The sequence below is a fragment of the Dufourea novaeangliae genome, unplaced genomic scaffold, assembly GCF_001272555.1.
Source record: "Dufourea novaeangliae isolate 0120121106 unplaced genomic scaffold, ASM127255v1 scaffold48, whole genome shotgun sequence".
Taxonomy (NCBI): domain Eukaryota; kingdom Metazoa; phylum Arthropoda; class Insecta; order Hymenoptera; family Halictidae; genus Dufourea; species Dufourea novaeangliae.
The window spans coordinates 1874698-1893939 of NW_015373938.1; the positions used below are offsets into that span (position 1 = coordinate 1874698).

Here is a 19242-nt window from a genome sequence, read left to right on the forward strand (position 1 = left end):
ATTTTGTCTTTTTTTCTAATTTGATTATTATAATAATGATGGTTATTTTGTTCCTTTACTTTGATTTCTATTCTTGATTAACTTGTAATTAATGATAAAAAGAATATAAGATTTTATTGTTTAATTATCTGAAGGTGCGTATCCACTTGTTGCGCATCCTCGTATCGTATCACCGTTGTGTATCAATGTGGACGGGCAAGAGTTGAATCATTCCGTATGAAAATATATCGTATGATGATACGATACGATGATACACAACAAATGGATACACACCTTAAGGATAACCTTAAATGACCGCTACTAGATAACATCCCCCAAAACACAGATTTTTCTAAATAGAGGGTATTTAAATACTAGATATGATTCGGCAGGTCAAAATAAGACGAAAACGAAGAATGATGAAATTTTGTTGGAAGCCTCGTTTCCGAATTATTAATTACTGAAAATACGGTTGAAATACGTCTGACGCGAGGACCTGTGCTATTGCGAACGCGTATAACCGGGTCAGCGGCTGACCGTCAGCCACGGGTGTGAACAGTGCCGTATCTACGTACAAAAAACCCCCTTATCTCGTAATCGAAGTGGTGATACACATCAATCGTTACTTCAATAATTTTTTTTTAGAATTTCATACAATATTTAAGACGAATCGTTGCACGGCATTAATCCTGCCTATGGGATAAAATAAAAACAAGGACCTACCAAAATTCGCCCTGTGGAATGGTCTAGTGGAAAGGGTGAAATGTCCCTTTACACAATTCACCTACACCGTGACCCACACTAAACAGTGCACCATACACGAAATAAGAAAAAATACTAAACCATCAAAACTAAAATAAAAAAGGACTAAAGTAAATTTGAAACATCAAAACGAAGTTACTAAATTAAATTAAAAAGACTAAAATAAAATAATACTAGATTAAATTTGAAAAACTACGAGTGAATTGAAATTTAAAAATACTAGATTAAATTTGAAAAACTACGAGTGAATTGAAATTTAAAATTACTATATTAAATTAAACACTGTGATAAGAAACACAAATTTCCGTTCGCGACGAGTTGCGTTTTCGATGACGGTCACGATCAAACTGAAGAAATGTTCGTCAAGTCTCGCCGAAAATACAAAAACATCATACAAAGTGGACAATAGAGTTCAAATAATAACAAATGTTAACGTCAACGTGTTTTTGGGGTTGAAAGCAGATAGCCTGGGGCTAATTCGACCTTCGAAGGATTTATGACAGGGTTTTGGGACGCGTGGGATCTTGAAATATTTAATGTTCAGTGTCATTTCAATAATGTCAGTGTCATTTCTTAAAGTGTCAGTAATTATGTATTTTACCCTAATTAGTATAATCAAATTTTATTTCATTATCCAAATCATTTATATATTAAAAATAAGTAGATTTAAATAAATTCTGAATAATGTAAAAGTTACGTTTAGGGGATGCAGCTCTGATGACCTTGATCTTGACATATGTCATAAACCCTAAGAAATTTTATCCGTTACTCGTTTTCTATTAAAAAGTTAATAGCAAAAAAGTTTAGTATCGTACTTTAGTAGTATTCATAAGTAAAATGATTGACGACCTTGACATATGTTGTCAAGGTCATCACACTGAGTAACCTTTAGAAAGTTTCAGTTATTAAATGGTTATTAAAAAGTTATTAAGGCAACAATAATACCATTTTCTTGAACTGTCTCTAACCAACTCTGAATGACCCTGTTTTCTTTAACTGTGTCTAACCAACTCTGAATGAGCAAGTGAGATACAAAAGATGCTCACATTAGGTGGAGCACCCTTTATATAACCTACAACTTTAACATTAAATATCTCATAAACTAATGACCATACGCGGCTGAAACAAATTTCATTGACTTCAGAATTCCAAGCTCTATCACTGTGCTAATCGTTTAAAAAATCAGCATTACATTAAAGAACTTCTCCTTGTGATCCTTTTCCTCTCGCGCCTCTATCCGCTCATCGACTCGACGGACGATTTTCTCCCCCGTCATTCCTCTCTGTTTCTCGTTTTTACTTTCTCTTTCAATTTTTCATCTCATCATCAATTCTTTCTCTCTCCACGGCTTCTCGTTTACCGTATCGTTCCCCTTTTTCCTTTATTCGTCGCTACCTCTACTTACTCCTTCAACGAGTCCCAATCGTTGCCCCCCCGCCCCATCCTCCTATACAAGCTCGCCGCCTGGCGGCCGGAAAGTCACTCTCTCAATCGGTTTCTCCTCTCTCCGTCCCCCTAGCGGCCACCTGTGCGCACGAAAATTGTGCTCGCAGCAGAGCAAGCAGGCAGTAGACACACACATCCTGATTACTAACTCACGAACGCCACGGCACGGACTACTTCCTCGCCAGCGTGTTCTGACACCAAATCCCATATTCTCCGAGCGGATCGAGGCCCGAGACGGGGACGACGAAGTGTGATTCTTACTGGCTCCGCGGGTCGCATAAAGGCTAGCGTCCACTTAACAGCACTAAAGGCTAGGGATGAACCGATCCAAATTGGGATAAACCGATACCGTCAAGGTATCGATACTTTTACTCGTAACTTGTGTCGAAAACGAGTATCGATAGATATACTTAGTATCGCGTCAAAAGTATCGATACCTACTTGTATCGAAGGAAAATGAATACAAAGTTCTATTTTTTCTTAATATGATATATTTTAACCAGAGTTGAGCAGAATTTTATACGTATAATATATAGAGAAAAGCTGTAGTGTCTATGGGCGTTATCCTGAGCTTTAAACAGGTAATGATATTAAATAATTGTTTGTCAAATGTCGACTCATTTAGGATAAAGTATTATTTTGTTATAAAAATTGGAATTTCCACGTTTATACGATTAAAAATGACGAAGTACTTTTTTATCTTTTATTCGTTATTCGAAATTCTTTATCTGGATAATGAATTTGCCCATCTCTGATTTTAACGAAGGTATATTTTATTAATAACCATTTATTAACATTTATTAACAATGTAATATAACTGGACGACAATCACCTTTACAGTCATTAGCTTTCATATCGATTACTCGCTCCATTCGGTAGATTAGATTTTTTTCGATACCAAGTATATATCGCAACCGAAAGTATCGACACTAAAAATGCTCGGTATCGAAATTTTTTTACTTGTAGTTAGGGATGAACTGATCCAAGTAGATACAAGTAAATAATCGATACTTTCCTTTCGATACCGAGTATTTTTAGTATTGATACTTTCGGTTAAGGTATGTACTTGGTATCGAAAAAAAGTACTATCGAGTGGAGCAAGTAATCGACATGAAACCTAATAAATGTGAAGGTGGTTGTCGTCCAGTTTTAGTACTTTGTTAGTAAATGTTCGTTAATAAAATATATCTTCGTTACAATCAGAGATAGGGAAATTCATTATCTAGATAAATATGTAGTTTCGAATAACGAAATAAATGATAAAAAAGTACTAGTCATTTTTAATCGTTAAAATAATACTACTTTCTGAACGAGTGGTCATTTGACGAACAATTATTTAATCTCATTAACTGTTTAAAGCTCAGGATGACGCACCTAGATGCTACAGCTTTTCACTACAAATATATTTATGGTAAAAATAAAGTAATAATAATTCGAATAAAATTCTGCTGCGTTCTGGTTAAAATATATTATGTATATTATTAAAAAAGAGCTTCGTATTCATTTTCCTTTGATACAAGTAGGTATCGATACTTTTGATACTTCTGATCGATACTTCTTTTCGGTATAAGTTATGAATAAAAATATCGATACCTTGACGGTATCGATTTCTCCTTATCAAACTGTCAAGTCACCGAGTAAATCATTTTTAGCAACATGACACAACACTCTATTTTTTTGTTGCAAAATCCATCAGAACTTTTACACTCATATCCAATATTTTTCTACAACTCAAAGAAAATGAATAATAATCTTAAAATAATTTTATTACCTGATCTTAATTTTTCATTTTAATTTAATTTCAAATTTCATTAGCTAAACGGGATTTAATAAACATATAATAATATTAACAATATTAATAATATTAGTATAAATAATATAATAATATTGATTTTTATTCAATCCCGTTTGAAATCGTCGTCACGAGTCGTCATGAGTCTCTAAGAATCGAAGAATGATTAAGAAAATCACCGTATTTTTTACTCTACTCGCGTGCAGAAACGCGAACAGGACAAGAGGCTTCGAACGACTGAACGGTGACGCGTTTTTATGGCCAAAATCGGTGACTATGAATTTGAATTTTCAGTGAGGGAATTCGGGGGCAATGGAGTCTCTTGCTCGATCGATGAATAATGAATGACATTCCTGAAGTGAATGACACGGCGAAGAATGCCAGCGTAAACCACATAGCGTGGAACGATTTACGCACATTAGCTTTTACCTTCCCCCTCTCTCTTCCACCGTTTCCCTACTTTTATATGTACTACCTTCTTCCGCCATCTTGTTTATTTTAACTCGTCTTTACTACAACTTGTAATGGGATTGAAATGAAAATTTTGTTAATACTACTGTATATTTTGTAACATTTATAATTTTTAATATTTCTAATTTTTTAATAAAATTTTGTTTCATGTAATAGAATTTCATGTTTACACCTATTACATACCTTCGATCTTTGATTCACGTTACCTGTAACACATCTGTTTCAACGCTCTTGTAAATATTTTTGTAAATATTTAAGAATCAATTGACATACTATAAAATAAGATACCATATTTAATAAATTGGTTAGAGGATGAAATAATTTGCACCTCTGATGGAGGACATATGTGCTTTTCCAGACAACATATTTTGTGACCTATTGTAGATTAATTAATAAGCAAATAAAAATTGTACATTAATAATAACAGATATTTGTACTGAATCATGGTAATTACAAATTGTCTTAAAATAAGAGAAGATTAAAAAAAATGATAACGGAAGTAATTTGTAACTCGACCTAATATACATATTAACAAATTTTAGGGTGAATCATTTTTGCCAGAGAATTGAACTAAAAGTAATTGTCTGTATCGATCAAATTATTTATTACATGTTTAATTATTATTGTTTGGAGATTGAATTTTACATTTGATTTGAATAATAATTATATATTTATAATATGGTAATTATACGTTTCATAATTTTATTAGTATACAATTATTATTACAAAAGTATTTGTGTAAAGATAAATACAAGACTGAGTATTACTTTTCGAACATATTTTGTGAATTTATCAATAGGAAAAGTTTCTAGGTATAGTATATCACCGTTTCCGCTATCTGTAGAAAGTCAAGAAGTCATTGATAACTATTTCAAAGTAACACATGCTTTGTACATAACATATCCAAATATTTTGGACGAAGACGGATCATATACTCGTCGTGCCAAGAGATACCAAAAAGTCTTTTGCTAATTTGCAATCTTCGTAAGCCTTCGATCTGTAAGTACGTCAAGTCCAGAGTTCAAGGCGCGTAATTCGAATTGCACGCCAGAAATTTAAACAGCGCGCGTCGGAAGTGAAACTTCAAACTTTCTAATATTCTAATCAATGAATTGATTTACAATTTCTTAAATATAACATATTGTAAATTAAACATTTTACTTCTCTCGATGACAAACATAAATAAATTTAATATTTTATTAGTCTTTAACTGTTCTACTTTTCAAAACCTTTTTTCGTTCTATGTAAATACTTGATCAAGTAATACATAATGCATAAAAGTATTGAACGTACACTACCATGAAATATTTTTAAGATAGAAATAGAAATATTGGAATAGTTGAAATAAATTAGTGCACAAGTTAATTATACTATAATGTAAATTACACTACTAAAAGTAAATAGTTAAAAAAAATAGAAATAATGTTTTTTCACTGGTATTTATACATATACATATATGTATACACAAGTATTATACCTTCACAATACTCTTAAAACAATTATTTCACCTTCATAAAACAATCGAAGTAATCGTTATTTTATTAAAAGTAATTTTTTATTTATACATAGTTAAGAATTGTAAATTTAAGTCCATCAATTGTTTTCATTATAGAATTGTTTACGGAACCAAGACCATATGTAGGGTCATATATAATAAAATAGACAGATAATAGAGTATATAAGCAGTAAAAACATTATAAAGCTCTAAACACACAACAAATCAGATCCTCTAATATATAATAAACTGTAAAACATTATCTTGAAGGTTAATGATCGATAATCGAAATTTTACTGTACAGAATTTGTTCTTGTTACAAGTATATGCTCGGCTATGTGAATATATTTGTGTACCACCACAGAATCGATGTTCGTAGATTATCTTTGTTAGTATGATCCACAGTGTACGTATAAATACACGTATAATTTCAGTGGATTGCAGAATACACCGGACCTTTCGATTTCTGAAACAACCAGTTGTGTCCGCGTCGTCGCCGCGACGGTACTGAAAGTGGGGTTGAGGTTACGTCGTTATGTTTGAACTTTCCTCGATTCTCCCTACCACAAATAATGTTGTGATGTTATTGGCGAAACAAGACAGTGCATAAAGTCCAAGGAGTTGCCTGCGACATTCCTGCACAGTTTGTAAAAAGTACGGTACGTTCGATTTTTTCCAACACGTATTTATTTATAATTGCTCAATAGTAGCCTTAATTAGGTTTAATTTGTTTTATGCACCTCGATTTATTTGTTTACTATTTTTTTTGTCTTTTTGTTCAATCCGTGAATATTGATAAAAAAAAAACAAATCACAGTCATAAATAATATCGACAGTATTTATATTTATTTATTGAAACTGTTATTAACACTTATTGTAAATTATTGATTTTCTTTTGCTGTAACAAACAATTAAAAACTTTCGGAAAATTAATTTGTTGGATGTAAATATTACGCGATCTTGTGTACACAAACTGAATTATTCTTTTTTTTTTATTAATTTAAGTGCTTGCAAATATTTGTTGTTGAAGGTTTCGAATGTATAAGAAAATTACACATCTAAAAGTTATTTAATTCATAGGGAAGAATGTTTTATTGCTGTTGAATTTTTTATGAGATTGTTACCTACTGCAATGTCACCTTCAGCACATTCAATGAAATTCACATATTTTATATATATCTTACAAAGTGTGGTATTTCATTTACATGGATCTTATTAATGTATTCAATGTTGGATCTTTATCAACTATCCTTAATCAGCGACTTACTATTAATACTAAGAAGTATCAAGTTTAGTTATCATTTTTATTTTAGATATACAAACATTGACTCATAAATCTATTATCGCTTTATTGTCTAAGAATTTAAAACCTCTTGTAACATCCACAGTTTATATTTATAATATAAACTAGAATAAAAAATAATGCAGCTTAATACTTTGTACCTTTACTTTTAATATTCCTCTTCGTTTATATTTATTGCTTTAAAATATGTAAGAGTTTGTTGGGTACATCTAGATATTTCAACTGGAAAAATTTAAGTTCTTTCGCTTTCAAATGTATGATCTCAGACGATTGTCACGGTATATGTTGACACCCATGCATCACATATATATTAAGAATGATGACAGAATCCTCACATGAACCATTATATTACCATAAATCACTGGTGCTTGTGGATAGGATTTTCTGTCAGTTTTGTTCCTTTTTCACAGATGTCATATGACAACTATGCAAAATGAACAAGGAAAATAGTACAAACAGAATGGAGTATTAAAGTTTCATTTAAAAACTTAGGTTTTTAAAAGAAAAGCAGAGAAAAAGCACACCTAAATATAGTTTGTCTGTAACAATTCATTGTAAAGTTAAAAAAGAATGATCTTAAGAAATCACATATTCCAATGAAAGTTATTTTTGACTTCAATTTGTTTAAATAAAGTAATATAGTTTTCCTTTATCCATTTTACTGTGCATTTCAACACACATTCAGAAAGATATACAAAGGGTATCAGTGATTAACAATTTAACAGATATTTTTATTGTCTTTCAATTCCACTTCAAAAACGTTTTAAGTAACCCACTTAAAAGTATATTGTCTTAGTCGTGTTCTAACAAAAATATACATAAATGAGATGTGTCATACCTACATTTTAATAATAAAGACATCTTTTTTTTCCAGGTCTTGTTCTAAGAAGAGATAATTTGCAAAAAACTGGGGTATTATCATCTTTACGTCATGGCTACTGTAGTAACAAATATCAGACTTACCCCTATGTTTCGCTCTGTTTGTGCAACTGCAATCAGAGCATTGTCTACCAATGCAATGCTGAATCCCAAAGATGATACAAAGGAAGTGATACTTAAATACTTGGATGGAAAGGACAATGGCATCGTAGTATTAGGACTAAATCGACCAGCCAGTCGTAATGCTTTTGGACGGACTTTGGTGAATCAGCTAAGTGAAGCTGTTTCCTGCATTAAAGAAGACACAAAGTTGCGAGTATTAATTATCCGCAGTTTGGTTCCGAAAATATTTTGTGCTGGTGCAGATTTGAGAGAAAGACTGAAGATGGATAATTCAGAAGCTTCGAAATTCGTATCTTCGTTACAAAACATTATGAACAACATAGAATCGCTGCCCACTCCTGTGATATCTGCCATAGATGGCATAGCATTGGGTGGAGGATTAGAGCTTGCGCTAGCTTCTGACATTAGAGTCGCCACATTGGAAGCTAAAATGGGCCTCGTAGAAACAAAATTGGCTATTATACCAGGGGCTGGTGGTACGCAACGACTTCCAAGGATAGTTGGACCCGCTAAGGCAAAGGAACTCATTTACACGGCACGTGTACTAGATGGCAAAGATGCTATGAAGATTGGTCTTCTGAATGAAGTTGTTCCGCAAAATAAAGATGGAGATGCTGCTTATCAGGCTGCTCTGTCTATTGCCAGGGAAATACTACCGAATGGACCAATTGGAGTAAAGTATGTGTCAAATGGAAAAGGCAACTATAATCCATACTTCAACAAGTTGTGTTAATATTCTGTTTTTATCGTATTTCAGAGTAGCGAAAGTAGCAATATCAAATGGCCTCGAAGTACCTATTGCTGATGGACTTGAAATTGAAAGACAATGTTACAGTCAGATTGTAGACACAAAAGATAGAATCGAAGGACTTACTGCATTTGTATCGAAACGTGTACCTGTTTATCAAGGCATGTAAATCTGTGAAATCGACATACAATGTCGATAATGCTTTGACAGTTAACAATATTGTGACGCTTAATTAAGATATTGACATGATGCATTTTTATATTGATGTTAACTAACAAATATGATGTCTATATTGTAAAACATAGTGATACAACTAACGTTAATATAAATACGATTACTAAAATTTAATTTTATTTACACCTATGCGAAAGCACGTGTAAATGAAAAGAAATTTTTATTTTGATTGATATTTTTAACGACTTTGTAACTTTTACCTGAAGGAAATCGCTCTACGTTGTTTCTATTTTACATGAAACATATTTTTTATATTCATGTTGTTATTGTTGAGATATATATTATATATGTACAGTTTATGTATATAATGTTGCGCGTGTGTTCATGAGGGAAGGGGGGGGGGTATATATATTTTGATCAGAATAAAATTATTATATTTTTAATACTGATTTCCATTTCACCTTTACCTACATACATCTAGTTCGTAATAAAATACTGATGAAAGGATTTCTATATTTATTATATACTTCTTCACATAACTTCAATAAAGCACCATCTAAACATTTTTTTAATATAACCGCACCGCTGTTAAAACCAGACTTCTTGTGCAACTAAATATCGATAAATGCAATTCTTTATTAAATCCTCGATTTAAGATATATTCGTAGAAACAGTAACGGTTTTTTTTTACAAAATTGTCGCTTGAAAAACCTGTGATTGCTTGCAAACTATTCATCTGACAATAATAAATTTGTAACATCAAAAATGGAATGCATAACAATACAACATCAAAAATAGGATATCCTATCGTGTGAAGGTTTCTTATATTTTTTTAAGTAAAACGCTTTACATGATAAACATTCGACGTATTACGCACATTGCATAGGTACAGTGAATTGTTCTTTCTCTTTGTTTTCTTTAATCAACGCCATGAGAACATTGAGTTGATTGACAGTATCTTCGGAGCATGTGACACGATGTCCGACAGTTAAGTCACTCTCATAAATTTCATGATCATTGCCACCTTCTGCTGTCTTGTCACCAAAGAAATGTATTTCATCGTATCCCTGAATGTGTCTAAGACAATATGTTTTATCCCAACCAATAGGAAATACATCAAACGATATCTGACCTCCTGTACACGCAAAGTAAAAAAAAATTCGTTTATAAGTTGCTGTTTCATTGAAAACATCGTTTTAGTCTAACAATCAACGTGTTAATACTTCTGTCGTGAAAGATTTTGAGCTTCATGTAATTGTTTAATATATAAGAAGAAACAGATATGATTTGGATTTATGTTGGGAATAAGCAGTATTTTAGGAAAACGATATTAATGTTCTGACTGTCACGAAAATGTTATTACAAGTTGAAAATGATATATCGTACCTGACATTGATAGTAGTGAAAAAAAGAGTTCATTAAAAGAATTTTTGGCTATCTCGTGTTTCTATTCTTTATAGCTCTTTTTTATAATTACCTTGTAACCATCTTTCTTTCAGTAAAATACTTTTTTGAAACAATGAATGAATTTAAAATAATCACTTTTGACGTAAAATTGCTCACGTCAGTGCGATCTAATATAGGTGTTAAATATTTTAGCCAGTCAAAGATACTGAAGAGTAAACCTTATTTCAGTAACTTTTCTGCAATTTTATCTCCTTATTTCACATTGAATTCATTTAATTTATTTGGTTGAATCATGAATAAGTTCAGTTTTTCTATTCGAAATTTAATTAAATTTAATTAATCCAATTTTTGTACTATTTCACTTCGTTTGAGTTGGATAGTTTTTTTTCTGCAGAAGCAACATTTTTGCTATATGAGGTGGAAGCTATTTATTACTCGACCCAATATTTCTTTTGAAACCAATAGAAACGAAACAGAGATATCCAAGCTGACGAAATTAACACTTCTAGAGAATTAGTGAAAATGGGTAAAATGTATAAATTCTACTATAAAATAGCTTCTTCTAATTCTAAACCAAAAGACTATACATACATGTAAATAAATTCGATACTCATTGTGTTAGTAAAAAAACAGAAGGTAGTTTCTGATGTCATTCACAGTCAAGGAAAAGCATAGACGGTCAAAATATTTGGCGTCAAATATAGCAATCCTAATTATTCTACTTAACACATTGCGGGCGTGAAATGTTCACCTCCACATTTTGGACATCAGTGGTTAACTGATACGTATTTAAATAATTTTACGAAATAGTTCATATTCCCGGGAACAATTTTTTAAACGAGTTTAACGTCCATAGCTCGCAAAGTTTTAATAATAATGAAGATACGCAGTAACAGATATAAATTTAGATATTATTTACCAATGCTGTATGTTAAAGCCAAGTTGGGGAATTCCTTCTTAAGAGCGTGAATAAATTTCTGACGAATTTGATTTTCAATGTCGTATTCATAAAACTGAATACGTTCTTCTGTAGAACAATTACGACCAACCGGTGATACATTTAACATTCCCGATCTGAATTCTATAAAAGTTCCTCTCTTAAATGGCAAATGCAATTCGGATATATACTTCAGGCAAAAGTTTATTAAGTCTTGTAGTGCATCTTCACCAATAACACTTTGAATCGTCTAAAACAAAAAATTTGGTTTGATAATAAATTCTACGAAACTTAGAGGGGTAGTATATTGATTTAATATATCCTTTTAGTTATATTTTTTACCTCGGTTGGTAATTGTTTGCCATCTTTAAATGCGATAAGTCCATTTTCTGCGAACACATACTTATACTTTTGAAATATACTTCCACCACCCAACTGCTCTTTCAGCTTGACTAAATCTGATCCTCCAACTACAGCTATATCGAATTCCTTACGAACCTTTTCTACTAGAAATTTTTCCACATTTGGCTTAATTGGCTGATAATAAAATCAATGAAAAAAATGTAATTACAAAAAAATAACTTTTTTAATTTACACCAAGTGAGTAGAAAACATCTGTCTGTTCTGAGTAATTAAAAGGGGATAACTAGTTAAAGTCAATGAAACAATTAATGTGGAATTGTATGTTCAACAATTTAAAATGGTTTCAGAAAAATAAAATATTCAGTAGTACATAATGGTTAATCAAAAAAGCATGACAGCTTTTCATTAAAACACTAGGCCCATTCTGTAATGATTATGTAAAACGCAATAACATAATTGAGTTGGATGACTTTACCACACCCATAATAAATTCTTAATCTTTATACATACAAAATATATGATTTTGAAGTTATTCAATTTCTGATCATATTAAACTACTATTCTGTATGAATATAGAAATAATGAATAAAAGTATTAAAAACAGTAGCTTATTACTCAAGACTGACAAAGATTATACTTGTCTAATATGTAATAAAATATACCTGTCTAGGATCAGTAAGCGTGCCATCAACATCGAACAAACATATTACCTTCTTGGACATAGTAAAATAGTTTTCAGTAATCACTTAATCTAAAACACAAATTTTCATTTTAAACTCGTAACGAAAACAATGATATATAATAAAATAAAATGAGTATACTCATGAAAAAAAAGTAATGCGCTTGGAAATTAATAAAAAGAACCTTTCCTTTTTTTATTTTCACTGTTAAAAAAAGACGGTGTAAAGTAAGCGAATAATGTACTTATAAGTAAGTCACGTGCATTTCCCATCATTTATATTAACAATCCCCCTCCATCTATAACGTCCCCATTCTTTCTGGCAGATTTTGAACGTTTCCCGAAATGTTTCCTTATGAATAAAATTAATATTTCTAGATCGACGAGTCGGAAGAAAATGCAATGTATCATAATTCATATTTTTGAAATGTGTCAGAATTATAAATTTCCTGTCGAAATCACCAATTCGGCGAATTCAAACACACATCACTCTAATGCCATCAATTTTAACCTGTATTGAAGATGCTCTCTAAATATATACTAAAAGAAGTAGCGTTATTTTTAATATTTTGTTGAATTCATAGTAATCTTCTTCCACTGATGTTGATTTTAAGTTTCATAAAGTTTTCGTGTTAAATGATTAAAAAAAATGTATTACGGGCAGTACTATAGTTGACTATAGTCAATACGTGGCCACTTTGACGTGTTCCTTACTGCGTCTTCCTCTATCTATTTGAACAACAATGTTGGAAAAGATCTGGTTGAATAAATTATATTGTCTTATCGTCCTTATCTTGTTTGAATTGCGCGACTTAAATGCAACTACCGCGACTCTTAAAAATGCCGTGTTGCTTTTGGGTAATGGCAAATTATTGTTTCCTTATTGGGAAATCTTACGAGTTTTGATCCAATCTTTTAAACATTTATCTGGGAAAAGTGTAAATTTCATTACATATTTTTTTGTATGGTATTGTTATAAAGTACATTATGTAGTGAGTGATTTCATTAAAAAAGTATGTGTAAATATACACAAGTAATTAATCATTTTAATATTTTTTACATTCGTTCTTATTTTTAAATAAATTTATAGATATACGTTTCATAGAAATCAGTTTCTTTCCTGAATCCGAACTTCTGTACTTATCAATAAATTTGATACCAGAAGATAGGTCTGGGTTAGGTGTAAATATACACAAGTAATTAATCATTTTAATATTTTTTACATTCGTTCTTATTTTTAAATAAATTTATAGATATACGTTTCATAGAAATCAGTTTCTTTCCTGAATCCGAACTTCTGTACTTATCAATAAATTTGATACCAGAAGATAGGTATCATTTATGTTTCTCAGAAAGAAATGTTTGCATACAGAATAACTGTTCAAATAAAATACTCTTACTAATATATTTTATTTTTATCTAAAGTATCCAGTGCTAGATGTGACTGTTCTATAAGTTTATTCTTGTCTACAAAAATATTTTTTCCTTTAGCTAAATTCATTTAATCCAGTAGGAAAATATTAAATGTGCTTTAATGATGATTAGTTTACAAATTCACGAGGTGTGACTATTTTTACATCTTACAGAATGTGTGAAAAGTTTGTCCAGTAAAATATGTTGTCTTACAAAATGATTAGATGTAAAATTTAACATTTATATGTAATTTAATTTTTTATGTAGCTGACGATGGAGGATTTGAAATGCGATCATACTTAAATAAAATTTGCCAGTCACCTAATTTAGATAATTTGGCAAAAGAAAGTTTATTATTTAATAATGCTTACTCGTCAGTTAGCAGTTGTTCACCCAGGTATAATTTTTGTAACTCCATAAGAATATGTTCTCTTATTCTTGAGAAATAATTTCTTTAATAATCAACGTCAAAACTGATAATAATTATTTCAAAATTTTAGCCGCTCTTCTTTACTCACTGGGTTACCAAGTCACCAAAATGGAATGTATGGTCTCCATCATGGAATACATCACTTTAATTCCTTTGAAAAAGTTCAAAGTTTACCAACAATATTAAAGAAAAAAAATATACGAACAGGTATATTTAAATTGAATATTAGGTGCACTAACGAGTAACTACTAACTTCATAATGAAGTGACACATATAGTTTGAATTGAATATATCTTCCGGATCTCCATGTTGGGGATATTATTCGATTTAGTCATGAAACTTCTACAAAAATTTAATATGTCAATTTTTACATAATTATTCAACTAGATTTCCATGTGTTTTTTGCATAACCAGATAATTGTATCCAAATTTTTTGCAACAATAGTATATTATTTATTTAGTTACCCACCAACAACTTTGAAAACTTACTAATAGCATTTAACATATTTTCCAGGTATCATTGGTAAAAAGCATGTAGGCCCAGACAGTGTATATCCATTTGACTTTTCACAAACAGAAGAAAATAATTCGATCCTTCAAGTTGGTCGTAATATTACTAAAATTAAACTTTTAGTCAGGGAATTCCTCTCCCATAATAGAACACAGTATGAATTCATTATACATTAAATTATTCTTTTGCTATTATTAAAAAGTTTTTATCCAAATATATTAAAATCCGTGACAAATTTATTGCCATAAAATAATTGATTGAATAGGAAATACAAGTAATACTACATTTTTAGGCCCTTCTTTTTATACGTTGCATTTCACGATCCTCATCGATGCGGACACAGTCATCCAGAATATGGAAACTTCTGCGAAAAATTTGGTAACGGTGATGTCGGTATGGGTACTATTCTTGACTGGCATCCGATATATTATCAGTGGGATCAAGTGAAAGTTCCTTATTTCGTTCAAAATACAGAAGCCGCCAGACGAGATATCGCTGCTCAATACACAACTATTTCTCGTTTAGATCAAGGTACGCATGCAGACTAATATTTCGTAATTTATATTAATTTAATTCAATGCAATTTCGTTTAATCAACATTTATTAATAACATGATAAATAACGTACCATCAATCAACAGTATAAAATATTATCTAAATATAATGTTCGAGGAATTAATGGCAGAATCTTGACATTTCGAAGGTGTGGGTTTAGTTCTGAAGGAACTCGAAGATGCCGGTTTCAAAGACAACACGTTAGTAATCTACACCTCAGATAATGGTATACCATTTCCAAATGGACGAACAAATCTGTATGAACCAGGTATTATCAAATACAGTCTGAATATTGGAAGGAAAAGTTCTCTTAAATAAGATTTAATACCTGGTACATACAAATAATGAATCTTTTTATGTCAGGTTTGGCAGAACCAATGATGATTAGATCACCAATCCCCGAACATAGAAAAAATAGTGTAACCTACAGCTTAACATCTTTACTGGACATTGTACCAACGTTATTGGACTGGTTTAACATACCCTATACGAATGAACCTTCATCTGATACAAATGAAGTTTCCTCTCCACAACTAACAGGAAAATCACTTCTTCCACTTCTTAATCAAGGTAACTTGAAAAGTTAAAATATTCTGTATTCGTTATTAAAACAATTCCTAACATTATTTTATTGTGCATTTGTACACGCAGAGCCTGTTGAAAACAACACTGCTATTTTCGCCAGTCAGACACATCATGAAGTCACCATGTACTACCCCATGCGTGCTATTAGAACTAAAAGATATAAACTAATACATAATATTAATTACAAAATGCCATTTCCTATTGACCAGGATTTCTTTGTGTCACCGACTTTCCAGGTAACCTATAAAAAAAAACGAATTTGTAAATATTAGAAAGATATTTTTTTATTTTTAATTATAAAAAATATATTTTTTTTTAGAATATACGATCAAAAACCTATTTTACTGTTTTTAATCTTATTTTTAGTGTTTGCTTTTAGCTTATTTTGCTTCGTTAAAATTTTGTTACAGTATATTCTAATTACTAATTTCTTTTTCTTTTTAAGGATATTTTAAATAGAACCAGGACCAATCAACCACTTAAATGGTACAAAACATTAAAAAGTTATTATGAAAGACCAGAATGGGAGTTATATGACCTAAAATATGATCCGGAAGAAATGAATAATATTGTTTCTAAGCCATCTGTAAAGGTAGATATGAAGAGAATTATGGCGTTCTTTTTGATTAAATTAAGATGAATTTTGGAATATTAAATAACATCTGAACTATGGGCTTTTGTAGGAAATATTTACCGATCTATACGAACGGTTATTAAAATGGCAAGAAACAACAGAAGATCCATGGCTTTGTGCACCAAAAGGTGTTCAGACTAGTCGTAACACTAAAAACCCTCAATGTATGTCACTTCAAAACTTTCTTTAAGAACAAATTAGTCCCTGAAAGTTTGTTACTACTCAGAGAATTATACAGTACTCATTTATATACGTCCAATAATTATAATTTGTTTAACATACGTAAATATGTCTAATGAATTTCTATTTTAATATATCTCTTTTTACTTATTTTGTGATATAAAAGGGATTTCAGGGTACAAGATATCATAACTACTTAAGCAAAATAATTAATAGAATAATTTTTTATAATATATACTTCATAAATAAAGATTTTTACTACAAACTAGAAATGTTTCCTTCATATGTTACTAATTTGTATCCATAAATTTAGGTATTCCAAAGTACTTTTTTCGAATACAAATTAAAAGAGTGATTAATGGTTAAGTTGAAATTACCTTGTCTTCTTGGGAAAAGCTATGACTATAATTATATTATTAATAAACATGTGAACATACATGTTCTTGAATGTAACAACGCATACAACTTTATACAGGGTGTTCGCGCTAACACTGTACAGTCCGTTATTTCTTAAATTATTTGAAATATGAGAAAATTGTTTAAATAAAATTAAACGGCACGAGGGGGCTAACTAACAGGCTATGACGAATTTTTTTTAACATTATTATTTTAAGAGATATAAAGGTCAAGTTTGGTTTTTTAAATGGAATTATATATTTTTTTTAGATCACTTGATAGTACAATTCAAGAATTCAATAACCTTTAATGTATACACCCTTTTTCAAGTACTTTTCGAGATATTGCCCTTACAAGTTTATTGATTTCCAATGGAAGAAAACCCGCTCGAGTAGGAAGTACCAGAGGTGGTCTGGTTAGCGCCTCAAGTGCCACATAAGTCATTAAATTTGTAAGCGCAATATCTCGAAACTATTCATGATTTAGAACAAGGTTGCATTGAACCCCGACTTAGTCTAAATATATTTTGCACTGTAGTGCCAAGTTAATTTTCATCAACTGATTTTCTACTATTGCTCAATGGAAAATTGTGTTCCACTAGTAACTTTATGTCTTTATTACAATTACTGATACAGTGTCTACTAGAACCTTATGATACATCAAGACACATGTTCTAGAATAACTGAAATATCTAAGACAATAATCCATCTTAACATGTTTGTCTCACTGATATCTATAAGCTACTCTCTGTCTCAAAATTATGCTATTAATTTGAATGACATCACAGAACATTTTTTCTTTCATTTAAGTTCTATCTTTTAAACCACTTCAATGTACATCTGGGACACCCTATGTAGATACCCAAACCCTGGTCCATCAATTTTAGGATATCTTTGTTATTACGAAAAATCCTTTATACGCACGAAATTATTATCATAATAGATCGATGTAAATATTCAATGAATTTAATCGTTTTTCCTTAATGTACGTACCACAAAAGTTTATAATGGAAGAACAGCACGCGGTATGGAAATGTTTTTTACATCTCTTTCACGATGTTTCAAAAGAATCTCGTTCAACTGGTGAACGTAAGTCGAGGATTTATTCGCAGACTTTTCAACCGCTTTCAATTCCGTCGAGATTTCATTCATCTAAAGAGCGGACGCATCGATTAACAGTAACCAGCAATTAACAAGTATGTAACTATTTTTACGTTGGGTATTTTAATGGACCCTTACGTATTCTTTGTATCCCAAGTATCTGTTATACTTTTGATTGTTATTATAAATCTGTTTAACTTGTATCATAAAGACAAGGCACAGCAGAAGACCACCGAGTAGCACGAGGAGATTTGTATTTTGAAAACCACGTAAAACAAGCATCACTTGCGTTGAGGTTATGTTTACGATTTGAAAACTACGTCACCGGAAAAACCGTCGCGAAAATTGTATAAAAAAATATTGTATATTTACATGTGTTCATATAAAAGAGTAGGAACTTAATAGTATGTTAGTTTCACGAATCACACTACTGAACGACTACTCTCATCGAATAATTATGTTCCAACTATAACGGTAAAAGTTTTTGTTCATTCAAAATGTCAAACAGGTTAGGTAAGTGTATCGAGGTGACTGTTGTTTTTGATAGATGTCGCCACTACACTGTTGTTTGTAACAGAATTTTCATTCAAATTGATTCTTGAAACTGACTGCAAATTATTTAACTGCTTTTAAATAATAACTAGTATTTGAGAACGTGTTATAATTTTTATAGGTCATAATTTATACAAGGTCTAGACTTTTCGATAGTAACTAAGAGAATGTTATAACGCATATCTCATGACAGAAACAATCCTATCACGCACCAGTGCTTTTACATGTGTAAATATATTTCTCATTATGTATATCTTGCGAGTAATTAAACAATAAATTGATTATATTAATGTTAGGCTAAGTAACTCTTTGAATTAAGTAAAATATGA

At 30.9% G+C, this 19242-nt stretch overlaps 3 protein-coding genes across 3 annotated transcripts; 2 read left to right on the forward strand and 1 right to left on the reverse strand.

Moving 5' to 3' along the window:
• Positions 1 to 6532: 6532 nt before the first annotated feature.
• LOC107185587 (methylglutaconyl-CoA hydratase, mitochondrial) lies at positions 6533 to 9167 on the forward strand. Its single transcript, XM_015573304.1, has 3 exons — positions 6533 to 6604; positions 8123 to 8928; positions 9008 to 9167. The coding sequence occupies exons 2-3, from the start codon at positions 8180 to 8182 to the stop codon at positions 9165 to 9167; spliced, it is 909 nt and encodes a 302-aa protein (XP_015428790.1). The 5' UTR covers positions 6533 to 6604; positions 8123 to 8179.
• A 787-nt stretch (positions 9168 to 9954) lies between these two features.
• Positions 9955 to 13086, reverse strand: LOC107185542 (phosphomannomutase). The gene is made up of 5 exons (XM_015573243.1): positions 13070 to 13086; positions 12542 to 12630; positions 11859 to 12053; positions 11499 to 11766; positions 9955 to 10307 (listed from the first exon to the last, which is right to left on the reverse strand). The coding sequence occupies exons 2-5, from the start codon at positions 12599 to 12601 to the stop codon at positions 10042 to 10044; spliced, it is 789 nt and encodes a 262-aa protein (XP_015428729.1). The 5' UTR covers positions 12602 to 12630; positions 13070 to 13086; the 3' UTR covers positions 9955 to 10041.
• A 79-nt stretch (positions 13087 to 13165) lies between these two features.
• LOC107185520 (N-sulphoglucosamine sulphohydrolase) lies at positions 13166 to 16875 on the forward strand. The gene is made up of 10 exons (XM_015573214.1): positions 13166 to 13416; positions 14239 to 14368; positions 14472 to 14608; positions 14916 to 15066; positions 15205 to 15443; positions 15615 to 15734; positions 15830 to 16036; positions 16118 to 16287; positions 16497 to 16643; positions 16735 to 16875. The coding sequence occupies exons 1-10, from the start codon at positions 13302 to 13304 to the stop codon at positions 16873 to 16875; spliced, it is 1557 nt and encodes a 518-aa protein (XP_015428700.1). The 5' UTR covers positions 13166 to 13301.
• The last annotated feature ends 2367 nt before the right edge of the window (positions 16876 to 19242 follow it).